Genomic DNA, 18,955 nt, shown 5'->3' on the forward strand with positions numbered 1-18,955 from the left:
TTATTAACGGTACAGGTTTCCATCCTTTTGGCTTGTGACTGCTCAAAATTAAGCAATGTCAACTTGTAACCCCCACAGGAGTACATGGCCTTATTGTGGACGAGCAGTTCAACCTAAGATTATAGTAGCCAACAGAAGAAAAAAAAAAGTGTTACAAATTAAACATGTTGATTTGTCTTGGGACCCGCATGCAAGTTTTACAGATAAGCATTAATAATGGTAACAACATGTATTTAAACATAAGAGCTTAATCATGTCAGAAATGAGTCAGGCGGACCAGAATTCAAGTAATGAATAACATTAGAAATACATTAAATTGAAGCACACATTAACCTGGCAGACAGACACTTGGGTAAACATGTAAAAGATAATGTTTATAGTAAAAGATTAGTTCGTGTATCTCAAATAAGAATTTGAATTAATTCAGTGAGTATTATTTTGAAAATTTTAACCAGGAAAGCGAGGTAATGTCTTTTGACTGGTGATTCTAGCATAGTTGTGGGGAGGGGAGGGGAGGGGTATATTCGTTGGTAACCTGGAAAGTACAGATGATACAACAGCTGATAAGCAAATACGGACAAGAGAAGTTAAAACAATAATGCACAAATATGGCTTTGTTGGAACTGTACACCGAGGTAAGAGAAAAGCACCACGTTTGTATTACAATACAGATAAACCCTTAATGTTGTTTTACAGAAACATATGGAAACTTTGTCAGGGCTCAGGCAAGTTACCTAGAGGAGGCTGGACTTAAATTTAAAGTCTAAATGCTTAACTGTTTACTCAACTTTTTAAGTGTAAATCTTTAGGAATTGTTAATATACATATGAAGTATAATGCCTTTCTGTTAAATGAGAAATAAATGGTCCTCATAGTTTGTTAAGCACATGTTCACACAGGGAATAGCATTACATTTACAGTGTTATATGTTTTAACAACTATAGTAAGCACTGATAAAGTGTTAACTTGTCACCCTTAAAATCTTCTCCTAGTACAACAGAGTGTGGATACCAGATGCAGAACATGTGTGGAAATCAGCCGAGATTATGAGAGACTTTCATTTTGGGAACAATGTTCTTCAATTGCTTCTTGAAGATGGCACTGTAAGTAAAACGCGACTAATAAAACCTTGTGCAGTGGATTTATGATGGTGAAAAGTTACAGCTGACCTGCCTCTCTTTACATAACCTGTCACTGTACAGGAGTACTGCTACCCTGTTGACCCGTCAAAACCACAACTCCCTCCACTTCGCAACCCGGACATCTTGGTGGGGGAGAACGACCTCACCGCTCTCAGCTACCTGCATGAACCTGCAGTCCTGCACAATCTTAAAGTGCGATTTGTGGAGTCCAGAATCATCTACACCTACTGTGGTACTGTTGAAACAAACTGTCAAACTGTATCTAAGTACTGTTGGTTGTTGACAGTTTGTGCTTTTGGCTGAGCCTGTGCCGTTTCCTCATTTTCAGGTATTATACTGGTAGCTGTAAATCCATACAAACAGCTTCATATCTATGGAGATGCAGTCATTCATGCATACTCAGGCCAGAACATGGGAGACATGGACCCTCATATATTTGCAGTGGCTGAGGAGGCTTACAAACAGATGGCCAGGTAAATAAAAGCTGAAATTATCACATTAAGTAGAATATACAGTGTAGTTATATCACTGTACATTTTTCCTCAGAAACCACAAGAACCAGTCTATCATCGTCAGTGGTGAATCTGGAGCCGGCAAAACAGTGTCTGCTCGATACGCTATGAGGTACTTTGCTGTTGTAAGCAAATCTGGAAGTAAGACTCGAGTTGAAGACAAAGTCCTGGCATCCAATCCGATAACAGAGGTATGACTTTACTGGACCCCAGGAGCCCTGCTCACAAGGCAACACATCGCTATTCTCTCCACTAAATGATCAATGTTTCAGTACTGTGACAACACTAATATAATGCACCGAATGCATTAAGTAGGTCAACTTCTGTATGATTGATAACTTAAAAAGAGACCTGATGACCTGAGGTGACTTTCTCTCAGGCAATAGGAAACGCAAAGACCACCAGGAATGACAACAGCAGCCGTTTTGGGAAATACACAGAGATCAGCTTTGACAGGAGGTACCGGATCATCGGAGCGAACATGAGGACCTATCTCTTAGAGAAATCCAGAGTTGTTTTTCAGGTAGTGTATGAGATGAAGGAGTTGTTGTGTTATTGTTCTTATATGTATCTGATCCATAACAATTTATACTCTTGTCTTAATCAGGCAGACAACGAGCGAAACTATCACATATTCTACCAGATGTGTTCCTGTGCTCATCTGCAAGAGTTCAAGAATCTAAGACTGTGTGAGTGTTTGTACCGAGGGTTAATTCTGCAGGTTTGAGACGGAGCAAAGACTCTTCCACTGCTGTTGTGTTTAATCTGATTCACTTAGAACACACATCTAAGTCTTACAATCATACACATAATTATTGTGGGATTATTTTATTGTAGGAGCGCCTGATTATATATCCCTATCATCTGTAGTGAGTGCAGATAAGTTCTGGTACACCTGCATGGGCGGTGAGATCACTATTGAAGGTGTAGATGACCAGAAAGACATGGAGGAGACTCGACGGACCTTCTCACTGCTAGGTAAACAAACACTTCATCTGTCAGACTGTAACTTGCTTTTAGTGTGACTTTTATGTTACCTTCCTCTCTCTGCCTCTCCAGGATTGAAGGAGGACTTTCAGTCCGATGTGTTCCAAGTTTTGGCAGCCATTCTGCATTTGGGAAATGTGGAAATCCGAAACTCTGGAGATGGCAAATCATCAGTTCCTGTGAGTCTGTAATCTCTTTTGGTTTGCGAGGTTAGATTTCCAAACATTAAGCTGGTTAAATACAAAACGTGATTTACATATCTTCCAGCCCAATGATCCACACCTGGCAGTCTTCTGCGAGTTGCTGGGTGCGAGCGCAGACGGGTTGGGGCGTTGGCTGTGCCATCGGAGGATCGTCCTGGTGGCTGAGACGGTGGTGAAGCCGGTGCCCAAAGAACGGGCAGTAAATGCCAGAGATGCCCTAGCCAAGCAGATCTATGCCCATCTGTTTGACTGTATTATTAACAGGATAAACACAGCACTTCAGGTTCCAGGAAAGCAACACGCTTTCATTGGTGTTCTGGACATTTATGGGTAATGCAGATATACAACACTTTGTTCTTCAGCTGCTTGATGATTCAGGACTCTTTAGCTGCTATTTTTGATGTGATCTTTTATTTGTCCTCAGCTTTGAAACGTTTGACATCAACAGCTTTGAACAGTTTTGCATCAACTACGCAAATGAAAAGCTTCAACAGCAGTTCAACTTGGTATGCTTCACCATCGTCCAAAATCATTGCAAAAACGCTGCATACAAACCTTTATCTGCTCCGAGGGTTATTCTCTTGTCGTTCTTATTTTTAATCAGCATGTGTTCAAGCTGGAGCAAGAGGAGTACATGAAAGAGGACATCCCATGGACGTTGATAGATTTCTATGACAACCAGCCGGTCATTGACCTGATTGAAGCCAAAATGGGGATCCTGGACTTGCTTGATGAAGAATGTTTGGTAATTGAAGAGACGTGGTGTGAACTTTTACAACTAAATTTTTTAACTCTGTTTTGTTGTTGTTGTTGTTGCTGTGCCTCCAATACATATGTCTTTCTTCATTCTTCATTTCTTCACAGTTTCCTCAGGGCACTGATCAAAGCTGGCTGCAAAAACTGTTCAACTATCTTGATGCCAATCCTCTGTTTGAGAAGCCCAGGTTATCAAATGAGGCATTTGTGATTCAACACTTTGCAGACAAGGTGCAGTCTAATAGAAACCCATTTCCTGCATACTGTAGCACAGAAGTTACTCATTTTTTTAAACTGTGAGTGTTTTTCTAATAACAGGTGGAATATCAATGCAGAGGTTTTCTTGAAAAGAACAGAGACACTCTCTATGAAGAACTGGTTGACATTATGAGAGTCAGTAAGGTAATAAAAGACCCTATTTTATTTTGGCTTTTCATTTTTCAAAATATCATAGTGGCTAAAAATCAAAGTTAACAAATCAAAATGTCTGTATCATTAAAGCTAACCCGTGCAGATTTGTTTTTCTCATTATAACACATTTCTCCTGCTTGCAATTGTTATCAGTTTTCTTTTCTGGCCAACTTTTTCCAAGAGGAGAAAAGCAATGTGACCACTAAAGGTGTCAAAGTGAGGCCCGCTAGACCTGCAGTGAAACCGGCCAATAAACAGCTGAGAACCTCAGTGGGAGATAAGGTGAATATATTTACTTACTGTGGCTGCTCACTGGGGATTGAACTTCGTCACAGAAGTTTCCATAGTATTCTGTATGTGTATAGAATACAACTGAGTTTGCATCTTGTGTTTTTATCCTTTTCCATGAACTTTGTGGTTGAGTGTAGTTCTGCAGTTCCCTCTCTCTACTGATGGAAACACTGAATGCTACCACCCCTCACTATGTACGCTGCATTAAGCCCAATGATGAAAAGCTCCCATTTGAGTGAGTACTGATGAAACTGTTTTTGACACGACCCACACTGTTGTGCATGTTTGTGTCTGTGGTTTAAGTGAGTGTTTGCTTGTTTTCTGAGATATGATTCCAGGAGGGTGGTGCAGCAGCTGCGAGCCTGTGGAGTCCTTGAAACTATTCGTATCAGTGCACAGAGCTATCCATCCAGGTGATTCTCTATTACACGGTTGCATATCAGTCAAACAAAATCTCCATATGCTCAAGTTGTCATAGTAAACATGTTTTTTCTTTGTAGGTGGACATACATTGAGTTTTACAGCCGATACAGTATCCTAATGTCACACCAGGAAGGGGACCTCAGTGACAAGAAACAGACCTGCAAGAATGTGCTGCAGAGGTTGATTCAGGTTAGCTGTTTCTTTTCTTACAACAGTGTCATGCATTATTGTGCACTGCATGTTTGTGCATAACTTTGGCCTCTTGGCTTGATCTCTAGGACCCCAACCAGTACAAGTTTGGTCGGACTAAGATCTTCTTCCGAGCTGGTCAGGTAGCTTATCTCGAGAAGCTGCGTCTGGATCAACTGAGGGGAGCCTGCGTGACCATCCAGAAACATGTCCGCGGGTGGAGGCAGAGGAGGAAGTACCTGCGCATGAGAGACGCAGCCATCATCCTCCAACAGTACATCCGTGGACAGAGGACAATCCGGTTCGAGGCATTCACTTAAAGTTTTGTTGTCCTGCATTCTCTGTTGTATCTGTCAGGGTTCTGACATGTACGCCCACTTGTTTTATTTTTCAGTAAAACAGTGAGTGCTGCAACACTGAAACAGGGCTGGGCAGCAATGGCGGTCCAGAGATACTGGAGAGGTTACCGCATGAGACAGATCTTCCAGTTAGTCCGTCTGGCCTCCATCACCATCCAGGCCTTCACACGAGGTTGGATGGCCCGTAAACGGTACAAGAAGGTCTGTAAGGTTGATACATTAATCATTTGTATCATTTAGTGTGATGAAAATACAAAATGTAACCACATGTGATTCATGCACTGCTATCTCTTTGTGAATTGTCAGATGGTAGAGGAGCAGAAAGCCCTGATTCTACAGAAGTATGCCAGAGCATGGCTGGCACGGCGGCGTTTTCAAACCATGCGTCGGCTGGTGCTCAATGTACAGCTCTCCTTCAGGGTGCAGCAGCTCAGAAAGAAGATTGAAGAGCAGGTAAATATGCTACCAAGGTTACATCAGCTGTGGCTTTTATGTAGAGGACGTAACTGAATTCCTGTATCCTTACAGAACAAAGAGAACCGTGGATTGATGGAAAGACTGACAAGCTTGGCCAACTCCCACTCTCAAACCGTGGACAGACTTCAGGGTTTGGAGGCACAGCTGGAAAAATCAACCAACCAGAAGGCGTCTTTGGAGGCAAGAGAGAAGAAAGCGAAAGAAGATGCTAGCCTGGTCAGTTTTGAAGTAGATTCAATACAGTTGTTTGCGTCTTTGCAGCTTTTTGTTTGCTTATGAAGCACTTTAAAAAAAAAAAACATTTTTATTCTTCTTTCAGACAACTGCACAGCTTCAAAAGGAAATAGATGCACTGAACTTTCAAAAGCAGAACTTGGAGAACAAGTTTGAAGCTTCCACCAAAGAGGCCAAAGGTAATAGGAGTCAAGATTTCTGTGTATGCTACTCCTGTTGTGATTTGTACTAAATTTGTGACCGGTTTTACACTCTTACAGAAAGCTTTGATCAAATAAAGAGGAACCTTCTGGAAGAAAAAGAATATGAAGCCAGGCTTAGAAAGTAAGTCATGAAAATGTGCAACCTACCTCCTCTACAGCAAGAAGCAAATATTTGTTTAGCCTAAGCAGATTCTTGCTCAGCTTGTTTTACTTAGTTAATTGATGAGATGATTCTTGGCAGAATTGCAGAGAACAACATTGAGATCCAGAGACAGGACCATGAGAAGTTGGTGGTAACTCTAAAAGAGGAGATTAAGAGATTGAAAGAGGAGAGAGTCAGTCTGCAGAGAAAGATGGAGGACAGGGGCAAGTTGAGCTCTGACCTGCAGGAACAGGTCATCCAGCTCACCAAACATGTCAAGACCATTCCCGAGCTACGCAGGGAACTCAACAACCTGCAAAACCAGAGAAATAACATGGACCGAAAGATGAAGCAACAGTCGGAACAAGCAAGAGGTACAGACTTTGACTTATATACCTTAAGTTTTAAAAATGATACATCGTTATTATACATAAATAAAGACTTAATGATGATCTTGAATATCTTTCTGCAGCTAAAATGAATGATATTACGAGACAACTTCTTGGTGGCGTTGTTGAAGAGGAGGTTCTTTTGGGGTAATAAAAATTTGTCTTTCACGTAGTTGTTCTAATATATCTCATTTAGGCCTTTAATCTCACCAATTGTTTCTATGTAGGCTAACTCCAAACGACTCTGAGAAGATTTATGAAGTTGAAGATTTGCTGGCAGCATTTGATGGCCTACAGAAAGCTACCAGGTCTATTTTACTGACAGCCATAGCAATCCATTCACTTAATATCAGCGTTATTATCCAGTTTTGTTACGTGTGTGACAAACTTGTTTACTCTTGTCCCTGTTTGACACGGTTCCACCTTTGATGGCAGAATCCTAGAAAGCCACCAGAGAGAGCAGAAGGAGAGCTATGAGACCCAAGTGGAGGGTTTGAAACTGAAAGTGGATCACCTTCAAAATGAGAACAGCAAGTTGCAAAACCTGTTCCAGGAGAAAAGTAATGTCAATGAGAATATTCGCCAAGAAGTGTCCAGGCTCAGCAGCGAGAACTCAGTGCGTTATTGCATTCCTGTTTCCATTTCTCCAGATAGATCTGGTGCGGAACATACCGTGATTTGTGCTTTCTCTTGTTTCCTGTGACCCACAGGTTTTACCGGAGCTGAAACTGCAGGTCTCAGAGCTGCAGAGACAAAAACAAGAACTGGAGGCTTACATAGTGGAGCAGAGCAGAGAACTAGCAGGTAGATCTGTTGTTTTACTATTTAACAATTTCACTTCACTATGAAGCTCTTTTGCAGGTTAGTCTTTCCACTTGTTCTTTTGTTTATTTTTTTGTTTGTGTCATCCAAAAGAAAAAACTGAGGAGATCACTAACGTTCTTCAAAGAAAGATTAAAGAAGAGAGCTCACGACGCAGGTAAAAATACTTTGATTGGAGTCCGTTTTCTTGATTAAAGAAGGGATGGTCATTTCGGAGTCTGTCTGATTTTTGTTGCTTTTTAGTCACTTTGAGGAGAAAGCTGAAGAGCTGGAGGAGTTGAAGAGGGAGCTTCAAGGCAGAGTAGAGGAGCTGGAAGAGGAGAATGATCACTCAAAAAGACAGCTGCTGATGGAGAGTGAGGCCAAGAGCAAACTGAGACAGGAGACTTCACAGTTAATGGCTGAAAATATGGTGTGTGTGTGTGTGTGTGTGTGTGTGTGTGTGTGGGCGTGTGTGTGTGTGTGTGTGTGTGTGTGGGCGTGTGTGGGCATAGCGGCTTACAGTACAAGTGTGTGGATGCATGTCTTGTCCACATGAAAGCCGGTAACAAATTCTGCTTTTCTTTCAGGACTTTGAAGAGCAGCTCGACCAGAAAGATAGATTAATAAAGAAACTACAGAATAAAATAAAGAGCCTTGAAACATCACAGAAAGGTAGCACTTTGGCTTGTATACATGCAAATTATAACATTAATCCGCCTCCTCCTCCATGTTCATCACTTTGATGTTTCTCACACAGCGAAGCAAACGTCTGCTCCTGCCATGCCCAAAGATTACCTTGGCATGTTGGAGTACAAGAGAGAGGATGAATCCAGGCTCATTCAAAACATCATTCTGGGTATTCTTCCTCTGTATTATTTTATATTAACATTAATTTTGTGACATTGTCTGCCTTCCTCTATGTGTATGCTGGGAAGGCATCTGTGGTCCTCTTGATTTAAAGCAAGAAACTATTATAACTACATGAAATTTGCTATATTCTACACACAGACCTAAAGCCCAAAGGCGTGGTGGTCAGTGTGATCCCTGCGATGCCAGCTTACATCCTCTTCATGTGTGTCCGCCACGCTGACTACTTGAACGATGAAGTCAAACTCAAGTCTCTAATGACCGCGACCATCGGTGCTGTCAAAAAGGTCATCACGGTGAGGTTAATTCTCATTCTAGTAGATTTTTATCTCGACTGTAGTTTTGCTAAATAAATAATGAATATAATCCATAAACCATTATTCATAACCATATCTAAGATTAGGTAGCCAGTATGTTTGCAGCAGTTTATTTTCATTATTTCACTTTGTAAAATTGATGATGTGAAAAGAATGACGAGCCGGCAAAAATAAAATGTACAAGTTGCATGAAAAAAATAAAAATCTCACATTTATAAAAATAAAAAGCAACAGATGTGTTTTTTAATTTCAGAGTCACCACAAAGACTTTGAGATGCTGTCATTCTGGCTCTCAAACACGTATCAGCTGCTCAACTGTCTGAAGCAGTACAGCGGGGAGGAGGTCTGGATTTACCGTATTTACCCTGGTTGCAATATTGTGTTTTTTGTCTGTCAAAGATGTTGTGTACAGTAGCAGGCATATTTTTACATTCTCTTGTTTTGCCTTTTGTTCGCAAAAGGAGTTCCTGAAACAAAATACTCCTCGCCAAAAAAAGAACTGCTTGCAGAATTTTGATTTGTCTGAACACAGACAGATTCTCAGCGACCTGGCCATTCAAATCTACTATCGGTTTCTCTCGGTCATTGAAAAGACCCTCACTCCTGCAATTGGTATTTTATCATCAGTTCATCCTTTTCACATGCAGATGTTGAACCTTTAAGCAACCTAAAATGTGCTGATTTACTTTCTCGCCTAACAGTACCCGGTATGTTGGAGCACGAGAGTTTACAGGGGATTTCTAGCATGAAGCCGACGGGCGTCAGGAAGCGTTCCAACAGCATCTACGAGGACTCAGAGACATACACCATCTCCTCCATCCTTCAGCAGCTCAGTGTCTTTCACTCCACCATGAGCCAGCATGGCATGGAGCAGGGCCTCATAAAACAGGCTGTCAAGCAAATGTTTTACCTAGTTGGTGCGACCACCCTCAACAACATCATGCTCCGCAAAGATATGTGCTCCTGCAGGAAGGGAATGCAAATCAGGTTTGTGGATGTTTTTATGAGAATACAAGAGTATTTGTACGCAGACAAAAGTGAGTTTATAACTTCTCTGTTGGTTCAGGTGTAACATCAGTTACCTGGAGGAATGGCTGAAGGAGAAGGAACTGCAAAGCTCTAATGCTATAGACACTCTGAGGCCGTTATCTCAGGCTGCCTGGTTACTGCAAGTCAACAAGTCCACTGATGAAGACGCCAAGGAGATCACTGAAAAATGCCCTGAACTCAACCCCGTTCAGGTACTTTATTCATGCCACACATGCAGTATTTTTTATATAAACAAATTCAGCTTCACACTGATGTGAAACAAAACTCACATTGAAATTTGCAGATTGTCAAGATTTTGAACTCCTACACTCCCATTGATGAGTTTGAGAAAAGGGTGACGTCGTCATTTGTCCGCAAAGTTCAGGTGAGCTTGATTGTTCATTTTCAAAATGTAATGTAACAAGCTTTTCTCATTTCAAAAACACTGTAATGTCTTGTAATACTTGTTCACCTGCCATACTTGCTCTCCACTAATGATGCCAATCTGCTCCTTGTTGGCAGTCGTTACTACAAGATCGTGACGGGTCCACACAGTTGATGCTGGACTTAGACTATCGTTTCCAGGTCACGTTTCCTTTCTGCCCGTCCTCACAGGCTCTGGAGCTGCTGCAGGTCCCGAGCAGCCTTCATCTGGGTTTCCTAACCAGGATCTGACACTGCCAGCCTTTGACCTTTCACTCCTCATGACTGATTCATAGTCCGGTGGCCTGTGGCTGTATCTTATTGTTTATATGAACACATTAAATTAACAAATGAACACCATATAGTTAAAATTCAGGGCTATGGACAGGATTTTTAAATACAGAGGTCATGTTCCCCCAAAAGGAAAGATTTTTTTTTAAAATAATTTCTTTAAAAAAAAAAAAATGTATTAGTTAATTAGTCATCCACAGAAAATTAATAATTAATCATTTCAGTCATTTTTCAATAAAAAACTCTAAAAAAAAAAAAAAAAACAGCCAAACAGCTTCTCCAGTGTGGCCATTTGTTGCTTTTCTCTGTTTTATATAATTGTAAACGGAATATCATTGAGTTTTGGGCCGTTGGTCAAAACAATCCATTTAAAGACGTAAAAACATTTATTTCCCAACATCAAGGGTTAAAAAAATGTTCTGGCTTAAAAGTTGGCACATCTAAATATAGTAGATCTAAAAATACTGAAATACGAACCAATGAAATCCGACAACTAAGGACATGATCTAAGTATTGTTAGGGGTAGCTATGGCCTGTTAAAATGTGAAAGTGGAATCAATGAAACTCAACAGTATTATTTTGAATTATTAACTCAAAACATGATTATATAAACAGTTTTAATATATTTCTTTCTTTGTGTTTCTTGTAACAGTTGTTTAATATAAAAAAACATGTTTGCTGATTATAATTCCATTGAAATAAATGGTTTTATATGTTAAAGGAGAATTCCGGTCGATTCCAACCCGTAGCTCTGTTGTTTGTAAATCAGGAGTACTGTCAGTAGCGAGAAAAACGAAACCAATCGGTGCTGCCTACACCGAGTTATCCTCCTGCTAGCGTTAGCACCCAACAGGCTTAAACAGGGCAAGTTTTAAACGTGTTTTTAGCCTCTAAACATGCTCGAAATGCCATTACAAGTGCTTAGCCATGTGCAGTTATTCCTTCCAAGGGAACACAGCGAATTTGACTGCAGTAGATGTGACAGAAAGCCATAAAAGTTGTGTTAATCCATACCTCTGTTTATTTCCTGGTTTATGGTGAAGCCCACACTAGTCGAATGCCGATCTCATACAATCCAATATTCCAAAATGTATTTTTTTCCACAAAAAAACGATTTGCCGAGGTTCTTTCCATAGTAATGCGTATGTATCAACAAGCTGTAACCTGACACCACAGCGGAGCGAGCAGAGCTGCAGTTCAAGAGTTCAACAGCTAGGTAACCTAGCAACGGCAGCAGGGGGAGGAGCTCACAGAGCTGACAGACGGAGCTTGGAGTTAGATCAGGACTAATATGAGAAAATGGTTCCAGTTTGTGCCTTTCCAAATTGCGGCAACCAAATGAAGAGATGCTTGAGCTTTCACCGTCTACCCCTCCGCAACCGGGAGATTTTACAGTTGTGTGTAGCATGATTATGTATAAAACCACACACTGCACTGTACATACTTTACATTGATTGTGTCTAGATTGTGATATTGTAATTTCCTTTTTGTTGTTGAAGTAAAGACACAAAAGCACAAATGTAATGTGTACTGTTATATTATAAAACCACTGATAACAGACAGGTGCAGCAATATATTATAGAACTGTACAATGTACTTATTCTTACAATTTATTTATTCTTACAATTTACTTTACTTGTACAACACTTTTTCCTAATAGAACTGTGCAATTGCTTTGTTTATTCCTAGTAATGGCAATACCAAGTATTACTAGAAATCATATTATTAGACTCAGAAAATGTCCTCTGCCTCTTTGAATCCCGTGTAACTTCCAGTGGGGGAGGGGTACTCTTGTCTGATCACTGCTACAACACAGCTAGGCAAAGTTCTTCTGGTGCCACGGCCAAGGGGCTCTCCTCTCAGAACCCACTCCAGAATCACCCGGTAGGCCACGAGTCTGCATTGGCTGGGGGGGAGGAAGGGCGAGCTTTGGTTATTTCACTAAAGAAGTGATGCATTTACTTATAATAAATAATAATACATTTCATTTATAGAGGGCTTTTCATCGTACTCAAAGATACTTTACAGTAAAAAACAGCACATATAGCACATTAAAAACAGATAACCAACACATACAACAAGCATATTTAGAGTCACGACAGCCTGTTGTACTCACTCATTAGACAGCTGGCCATCAGGTCCGTCCGGTTTAGGCTGCTTCTTCCAATTTACTTTCAGGACAAAAAAAAAACGCTTCCAGAACATCCTTATAGATCAGATGGGGAAACCTCTGTGTATGGGCGAAACAATGTCCGTTATCTGGGGACCCATCCAGACCAGGCTGGATGAGATCCCATTCCTTACAGCACATGCTTTCTTCCTCGGTGGTCATTGCGATACAGAGTATCCACACGAGTGTGGTATATTGACAACCTATAACATTCTATACACTTTGTTTTAAGAGTTGGTATAAGGAGGATGCATGAACTTTACTCTACATTCACTGAGAACATCTGGAAATTGTTAACATGAGCAGAGGTCCCCCCAAGACAGAAGAGACCTTTTTTGGAGTTGTGCCAGATAACAGGCATTGATTGGTTAGTTATCCGTCCAATGGTATACTCACACATATCACGTCCTATGTTGATACAATGCATGGAATATATACGTTGTTCACACAAAGAAAAGGCGGAACGACTTTTTGGAAGAATTTGGGTTGGTCGTTCTCCAAGCTCTCTGCAGGAGTTTGTAAAATTGATGCTGAATCTTTGTTTGTAATAAACCTTATTATAATCAAGAACAGTGTCGGCGGATTCCTCTTCATACAGCATCACAGCATTACTATTTAAGACACTACACGAGCATCATGTACCCGCATCACGTGCAACCAGCCACAACTGTAAAATCTCCCGGTTGCGGAGGGGTAGATGGTGAAAGCTCAAGCTCAAATATCTCTTCATTTGGTTGCCGCAATTTGGAAAGGCACAAACTGAAACCATTTTCTCATATTAGTCCTGATCTAACTCCAAGCTCCGTCTGTCAGCTCTGTGAGCTCCTCCCCCTGCTGCCGTTGCTAGGTTACCTAGCTGTTGAACTCTTGAACTGCAGCTCTGCTCGCTCTGCTGTGGTGTCAGGTTACAGCTTGTTGATACATACGCGTTACTATGGAAAGAACCTCGGCAAATCGTTTTTTTGTGGAAAAAAATACATTTTGGTATATTGGATTGTATGAGATCGGCATTCGACTAGTGTGGGCTTCACCATAAACCAGGAAATAAACAGAGGTATGGATTAACACAACTTTTATGGCTTTCTGTCACATCTACTGCAGTCAAATTCGCTGTGTTCCCTTGGAAGGAATAACTGCACATGGCTAAGCACTTGTAATGGCATTTCGAGCATGTTTAGAGGCTAAAAACACGTTTAAAACTTGCCCTGTTTATGCCTGTTGGGTGCTAACGCTAGCAGGAGGATAACTCGGTGTAGGCAGCACCGATTGGTTTCGTTTTTCTCGCTACTGACAGTACTCCTGATTTACAAACAACAGAGCTACGGGTTGGAATCGACCGGAATTCTCCTTTAAAACACCAGAGTGCCATTTTTATTATCTGCTGTGTTTTTGCATTACAGACAAACAGTATTCAGTTTTCCATGTCGGCAGTATTTAAATGCATTATTGAGCAGTAGGCCTAGAGTATTAAGGCTGCTGAGGATGCAGCCCGTATGGACTAGCACCACCACCAGGATCCTCCTCCTCCTCCATCTGGAAACTGGAGGAGCATCTTCACCCTCTGACGTCATGTCAGCAGCATCAGCTGTTAGCTCTGCTTTAAGCCTTTTCGCTGCCGATCGCTGCCTGCATAAAGGAAATATATGAGATCCCCTCTAATCCCTGAAATGGCGACACAGGAGGTACAGCTGAATGAGACTCTGACCCATCTCAAAACGGAGTCGGAGACGCTAAAGTCGAAGCTGGAGGATGAAAGAGCGAAGCTGCACGATGTCGAGCGTGAGTGCAGAAAATGGAGAGGCCTCCATTCACCGCTGGTTTACAGTGTGACGGGACAAATAACAGCAAACGTCTCAGACAAATGTATTTTAGAGGGAGGTCAAATGTTGCTAGTTTTACAGGGACATGGATGTTTCTAAACTGATTATTGACCAGATTAGCTCGACGTTATCTCAGATATTGACACAGGCTGTTTGCTTCCCCATTTTACAGCCCAGTGCTTCCATTTGAATTTCTTCTATGTAGTGTTTTTTCTCCAATCATATTTTAGCTATATGGCCGGTGTTAAATAATATGTGGGAAAGAAACCTAGAAACAGGCTATTTGTAATGCATGTTTTATGGGATGCTCACAAGCTATTTGAGGACATGACAGATTAAACCAAGATTAATTCAACAATATTCCTCCATTTATCGTAGGCCTAGTGTAATCATTATTGCTGCTGGGATTATTAATCCATGGTGTATAGAGGGTTTGTACATTGTTTGTGTGTGTGTGTGTGTGTGTGTGTACACAGTACATCAGGTGGCAGAGAAGGTGGAGGGGCTTGGTCAGTTTGTTATGAAGACCCGAAGAACTCTGAAGGGACATGGCAACAAAGTTCTGTGTATGGACTGGTGTAAGGACAAGAGGAGGATCGTCAGCTCCTCACAGGTCACACACTTTATGCTCCTGAAGACTTTTATGCTTTTAGTCCTTATTTTCTACCTCACAGCTCATTGTAGAGCCAGTTTGTAATTGCATATAATCTACATTGTATGCGTTTTATTTTGTACTTGTTCTAATCTCTTTGCAGGATGGAAAAGTGATTGTGTGGGATGCTTTCACCACCAATAAGGTACCTTCAACCTAAAAGGGATTTTCCACCTTAGATTATTTTATTTAAAAGATTTTATTAGGTATTAGCATTTGGTATTTCATAAGACAAAGGCAACAAATAAGATACATTTTGTTTAACAGAAATGTTTATTTAACACAATCATTTTGTGACCCTTCAGATTTATCTTGATTTTAAACCACTGGTCTGAATCCAAGTAATAATTTTAACAAATATGCAACAAATATATGTAACAACAATAATGTATTATACATACAATTGATGTTATTGTAATAAGTAATTTAAAACATGAAAAGACAGCAGGAGACAGAGGATTTCCAAATTATGCAAAATATGCTAAGTCCCATTTTTATGAATGAGGACGGAGGGAACGGACACCAGAGATTGCTATCAGAGTTGAACATTGACCACAATAATGTCTAAAAGTGTCTTTTGCCTTTTTAAAGTTTTTGCTTTTGGACAAACTGTAACACAGCTAATGTCTCACAGCCTAAAGATTCCTGTTCTGCTCTAATTAATTAATTCAAATGAATTTGATTCATCTCACTGTTCCAGTGCGGCTCATGCAGCTTTGTCTTTTGATATTTATTAGGAGCATGCTGTGACAATGCCTTGCACCTGGGTGATGGCCTGTGCCTACGCCCCCTCTGGCTGTGCTGTGGCTTGTGGGTGAGTGTCTTACTACCTGTGATAATCCAAATGGGTGTGTCATCTGTTTGGTTTTCTGTTTTGTTTTGGTAAACAATTTTTTTTTTCTTGTCACAGGGGCCTGGATAATAAATGCTCAGTGTATCCTCTGTCTCTGGACAAGAATGAGAACTTGGCTGCGAAGAAGAAGTCAGTGGCCATGCATACAAACTACCTGTCAGCCTGCAGCTTCACCAACTCGGATATGCAGGTGAGAATATCGACCATACACAAAAACACATCCACAAAAAGCAATTGAGTGAAATATTTATAGAAAAAGAGAGATGGTAAATGTTTTCCCACAATTTTACTGACACTTTAGGTTCCTGTAAACACAGCTGCTTTTCTTTTCATTACTATTTCTCTCTCATTATTACTCAGAAATCACTGCCTTCCGTATTCCAGTGTACGGAGCTCTCCCACTCTGTTAATAATTCACAGCAGCCAGTAGCTCCTGGTTTGATGTCCTGGCCACATGATGTTTTCACACTGCAACGACTATCCATTTACAGCCGTGTGTTTGCCCACATAGACTTTTACTGATCTCCAGAACAGCCGTTATTCTTCCTCCTCATCGTCTGAGGAGTAGGTTGTTCAGTGGTGGTAGACTGCTGTCTCTGTCCTGCTCAACAGACACACTGAAGAAGAATATTCTCCCCCATTGATTGAATGCCTACCTCATTAGGCTGCTGGGCTGTCAGTCAGATACTAGGTCAATTTTTATTTATCCATAGTAATCATAATTCTTGCACTGATTTTACTTTTTAATTACTTTTTAATCACCTTACATTTGCAATCCCTACACTGTACATAGTCTATCTATCTATCTATCTATCTATCTATCTGCTTGTTTTAAAGATCCTTACTTCCAGCGGGGATGGGACATGTGCATTATGGGATGTTGAGAGTGGGCAGCTATTGCAGAGTTTCCATGGACACGCAGCAGATGTGCTCTGTCTGGACCTGGCTCCCTCCGAGACTGGAAACACATTTGTTTCAGGGGTGAGGACGCCTATCATTACATCTTATTACTGTAATATTTAAACTTCACTGAATTATTTCAAATATTTTTTCATACAATAATATGCATCATTATATATTATTGCAGGGCTGTGATAAGAAGGCCAATGTGTGGGACATGCGTTCAGGACAGTGTATTCAGTCCTTTGAAACTCATGAATCAGACATAAATAGTGTCCGGTAAGAGATTGCCAATTGTCAATTTTGAGTTCTGATATAAGTGTAGAGATACGCATATTTTCAATTAATCCATCAGTGAGAAAAATGCTATTTTTTTTAAGTCATATAAGTGTGAAATGTTATGTGTTAATATTTTTCAAATATTTTTTTTGTTTTTGTTTTCATACCACCACTGGGAGGTGCTAAAAGGCAGATATAATCAAATCCTACTGAACACAAGAGAGGTATTTGTTCCTAACTGTTTCTTCTGGTTAATAGATACTACCCCAGTGGAGATGCATTTGCATCAGGCTCAGATGATGCTACAGTAAGTAGTGAGATATTTACCACATGAAGTGCAATTGCAAACATATTGAAAACAATCTTTAACATTCAAACACTGACCTTTGTTACAGTGCCGCCTGTATGACTTAAGGGCAGACAGAGAAGTGGCTATTTATTCCAAAGAAAGCATTATATTTGGGGTCTCCAGTGTTGATTTCTCTCTCAGTGGTAAGAAATACACACTTCAGTATTAGTGCAGTTATGCAACCAAACAGCAGTTAATGATCAATCAGAGCTTAAAATGATTTCTATTGTATGTTATAGTTAAAAAGCATTTATGTTTTGTTAAATCGTTCAGGACGGCTATTGTTTGGCGGCTACAACGACTACACCATAAATGTCTGGGATGTTCTCAAAGGAACACGGGTCTCTATTCTGTTTGGACATGAGAACCGTGTCAGTACACTGCGTGTTTCCCCAGATGGGACGGCCTTCTGCACAGGTTCCTGGGACCACACTCTTCGGGTATGAGATGTCCGTTATTATTGACTGATCTGACAACTTTGCTAGGTGCAGTGACCTTTCTGGTTATATCTTGTAATGTTTGTTTTTTCCAGATCTGGGCTTAAGGATGAAGGCACTGAGAATGAAATGGTACACAGACCTACTGAAGATACACCAACTTTCTGTTTGCTAGAGAACAATCACAGAGATAAAGGCTCAGTTTTGGTTGTACATAGGTCATATCAATAGCATTGTATATACTCCAGTCTCAAGGTCATGGTAGATTTACATATTTCAGAGAGTAATTAAACCAAATAATATGTGATTAAAGGAAAATGGTACGGAGGAACTCATGGTTACAACTTAAGATGTTAAATGTATATTGCAGCAAATAACATTGGTAGTGACTAGATCAGTCTAAGATAGAAGTGACACAATAAAGTGATGTATTGTATGTGCCCACATAAAGGACATTACTTGTATATTTATTTGTTTTTCTGCACAAAAAATAATGGAGGAATGCAGCCTGTAGAAGAAAATGGGATACTGGGAAACAACATCTATCTGCAGGACAAGAGCGAGGTTTTATTTTCACTTGGCTTAACTTTCTCATGCCACAGACTGAGAAGAGTGAAATGTAAATGAGTAATCTGTAAATGAGAAATATTGGAATATCAGGGATAGTGAGGTTGAGTGTTTAGATTGGCTTGGAGAAACGAATCAATTTAAGATAGTCTGAAACCAATTAAAAATAGTAATGGATATGAAGGAGTATTGGCATATAATATTATGATTAAAAGTACAAAGTTGTAGTTTATTAAAGATGGAAATATATCTAATTGCACACCCTGTGCGCCCAACAAGCCTTGACAGTAACTCACCTGCCAATATTATTCTAATGTAAAAAAAAAAAAAAAAAGTATACATTTACAGGTAACCTGAAATACTTTATGTTCCCTCCCTATGATTTTAAAAGATGGTTTACTTCTCATCTGTTTGTTTCCAGCTGTGGAAGCCACTTCCTGCTCTATGTGCACATCCAGTCACTGCAGACACCCTGAACC

The 18,955-nt window shown here is 40.4% G+C and overlaps 2 protein-coding genes across 2 annotated transcripts; both read left to right on the forward strand.

Annotated features, from left to right (window-relative positions):
* The first annotated feature begins 511 nt into the window (after window positions 1-511).
* myo5c (myosin VC) lies at window positions 512-10,667 on the forward strand. Its single transcript, XM_031282939.2, has 40 exons — window positions 512-635; window positions 993-1,103; window positions 1,203-1,374; window positions 1,471-1,615; window positions 1,689-1,845; window positions 2,034-2,177; window positions 2,262-2,343; window positions 2,525-2,632; window positions 2,714-2,820; window positions 2,909-3,174; window positions 3,269-3,350; window positions 3,449-3,589; window positions 3,709-3,831; window positions 3,919-4,002; window positions 4,165-4,293; window positions 4,440-4,537; window positions 4,629-4,715; window positions 4,803-4,914; window positions 5,004-5,215; window positions 5,309-5,474; window positions 5,580-5,726; window positions 5,802-5,966; window positions 6,070-6,163; window positions 6,245-6,308; window positions 6,429-6,703; window positions 6,802-6,865; window positions 6,946-7,026; window positions 7,154-7,334; window positions 7,429-7,522; window positions 7,634-7,697; window positions 7,784-7,952; window positions 8,110-8,194; window positions 8,280-8,378; window positions 8,531-8,685; window positions 8,960-9,049; window positions 9,168-9,318; window positions 9,408-9,693; window positions 9,773-9,947; window positions 10,040-10,120; window positions 10,258-10,667. The coding sequence occupies exons 1-40, from the start codon at window positions 609-611 to the stop codon at window positions 10,408-10,410; spliced, it is 5,226 nt and encodes a 1,741-aa protein (XP_031138799.1). The 5' UTR covers window positions 512-608; the 3' UTR covers window positions 10,411-10,667.
* A 3,444-nt stretch (window positions 10,668-14,111) lies between these two features.
* On the forward strand, window positions 14,112-18,425 carry gnb5a (guanine nucleotide binding protein (G protein), beta 5a). The gene is made up of 11 exons (XM_031283006.2): window positions 14,112-14,398; window positions 14,916-15,052; window positions 15,195-15,236; window positions 15,829-15,905; window positions 16,002-16,134; window positions 16,782-16,925; window positions 17,032-17,123; window positions 17,382-17,430; window positions 17,519-17,615; window positions 17,746-17,912; window positions 18,005-18,425. The coding sequence occupies exons 1-11, from the start codon at window positions 14,263-14,265 to the stop codon at window positions 18,014-18,016; spliced, it is 1,086 nt and encodes a 361-aa protein (XP_031138866.1). The 5' UTR covers window positions 14,112-14,262; the 3' UTR covers window positions 18,017-18,425.
* Window positions 18,426-18,955: the final 530 nt, after the last annotated feature.

This window comes from Sander lucioperca, chromosome 7, assembly GCF_008315115.2.
Source record: "Sander lucioperca isolate FBNREF2018 chromosome 7, SLUC_FBN_1.2, whole genome shotgun sequence".
In the NCBI taxonomy this organism is placed as follows: Eukaryota; Metazoa; Chordata; class Actinopteri; order Perciformes; family Percidae; genus Sander; species Sander lucioperca.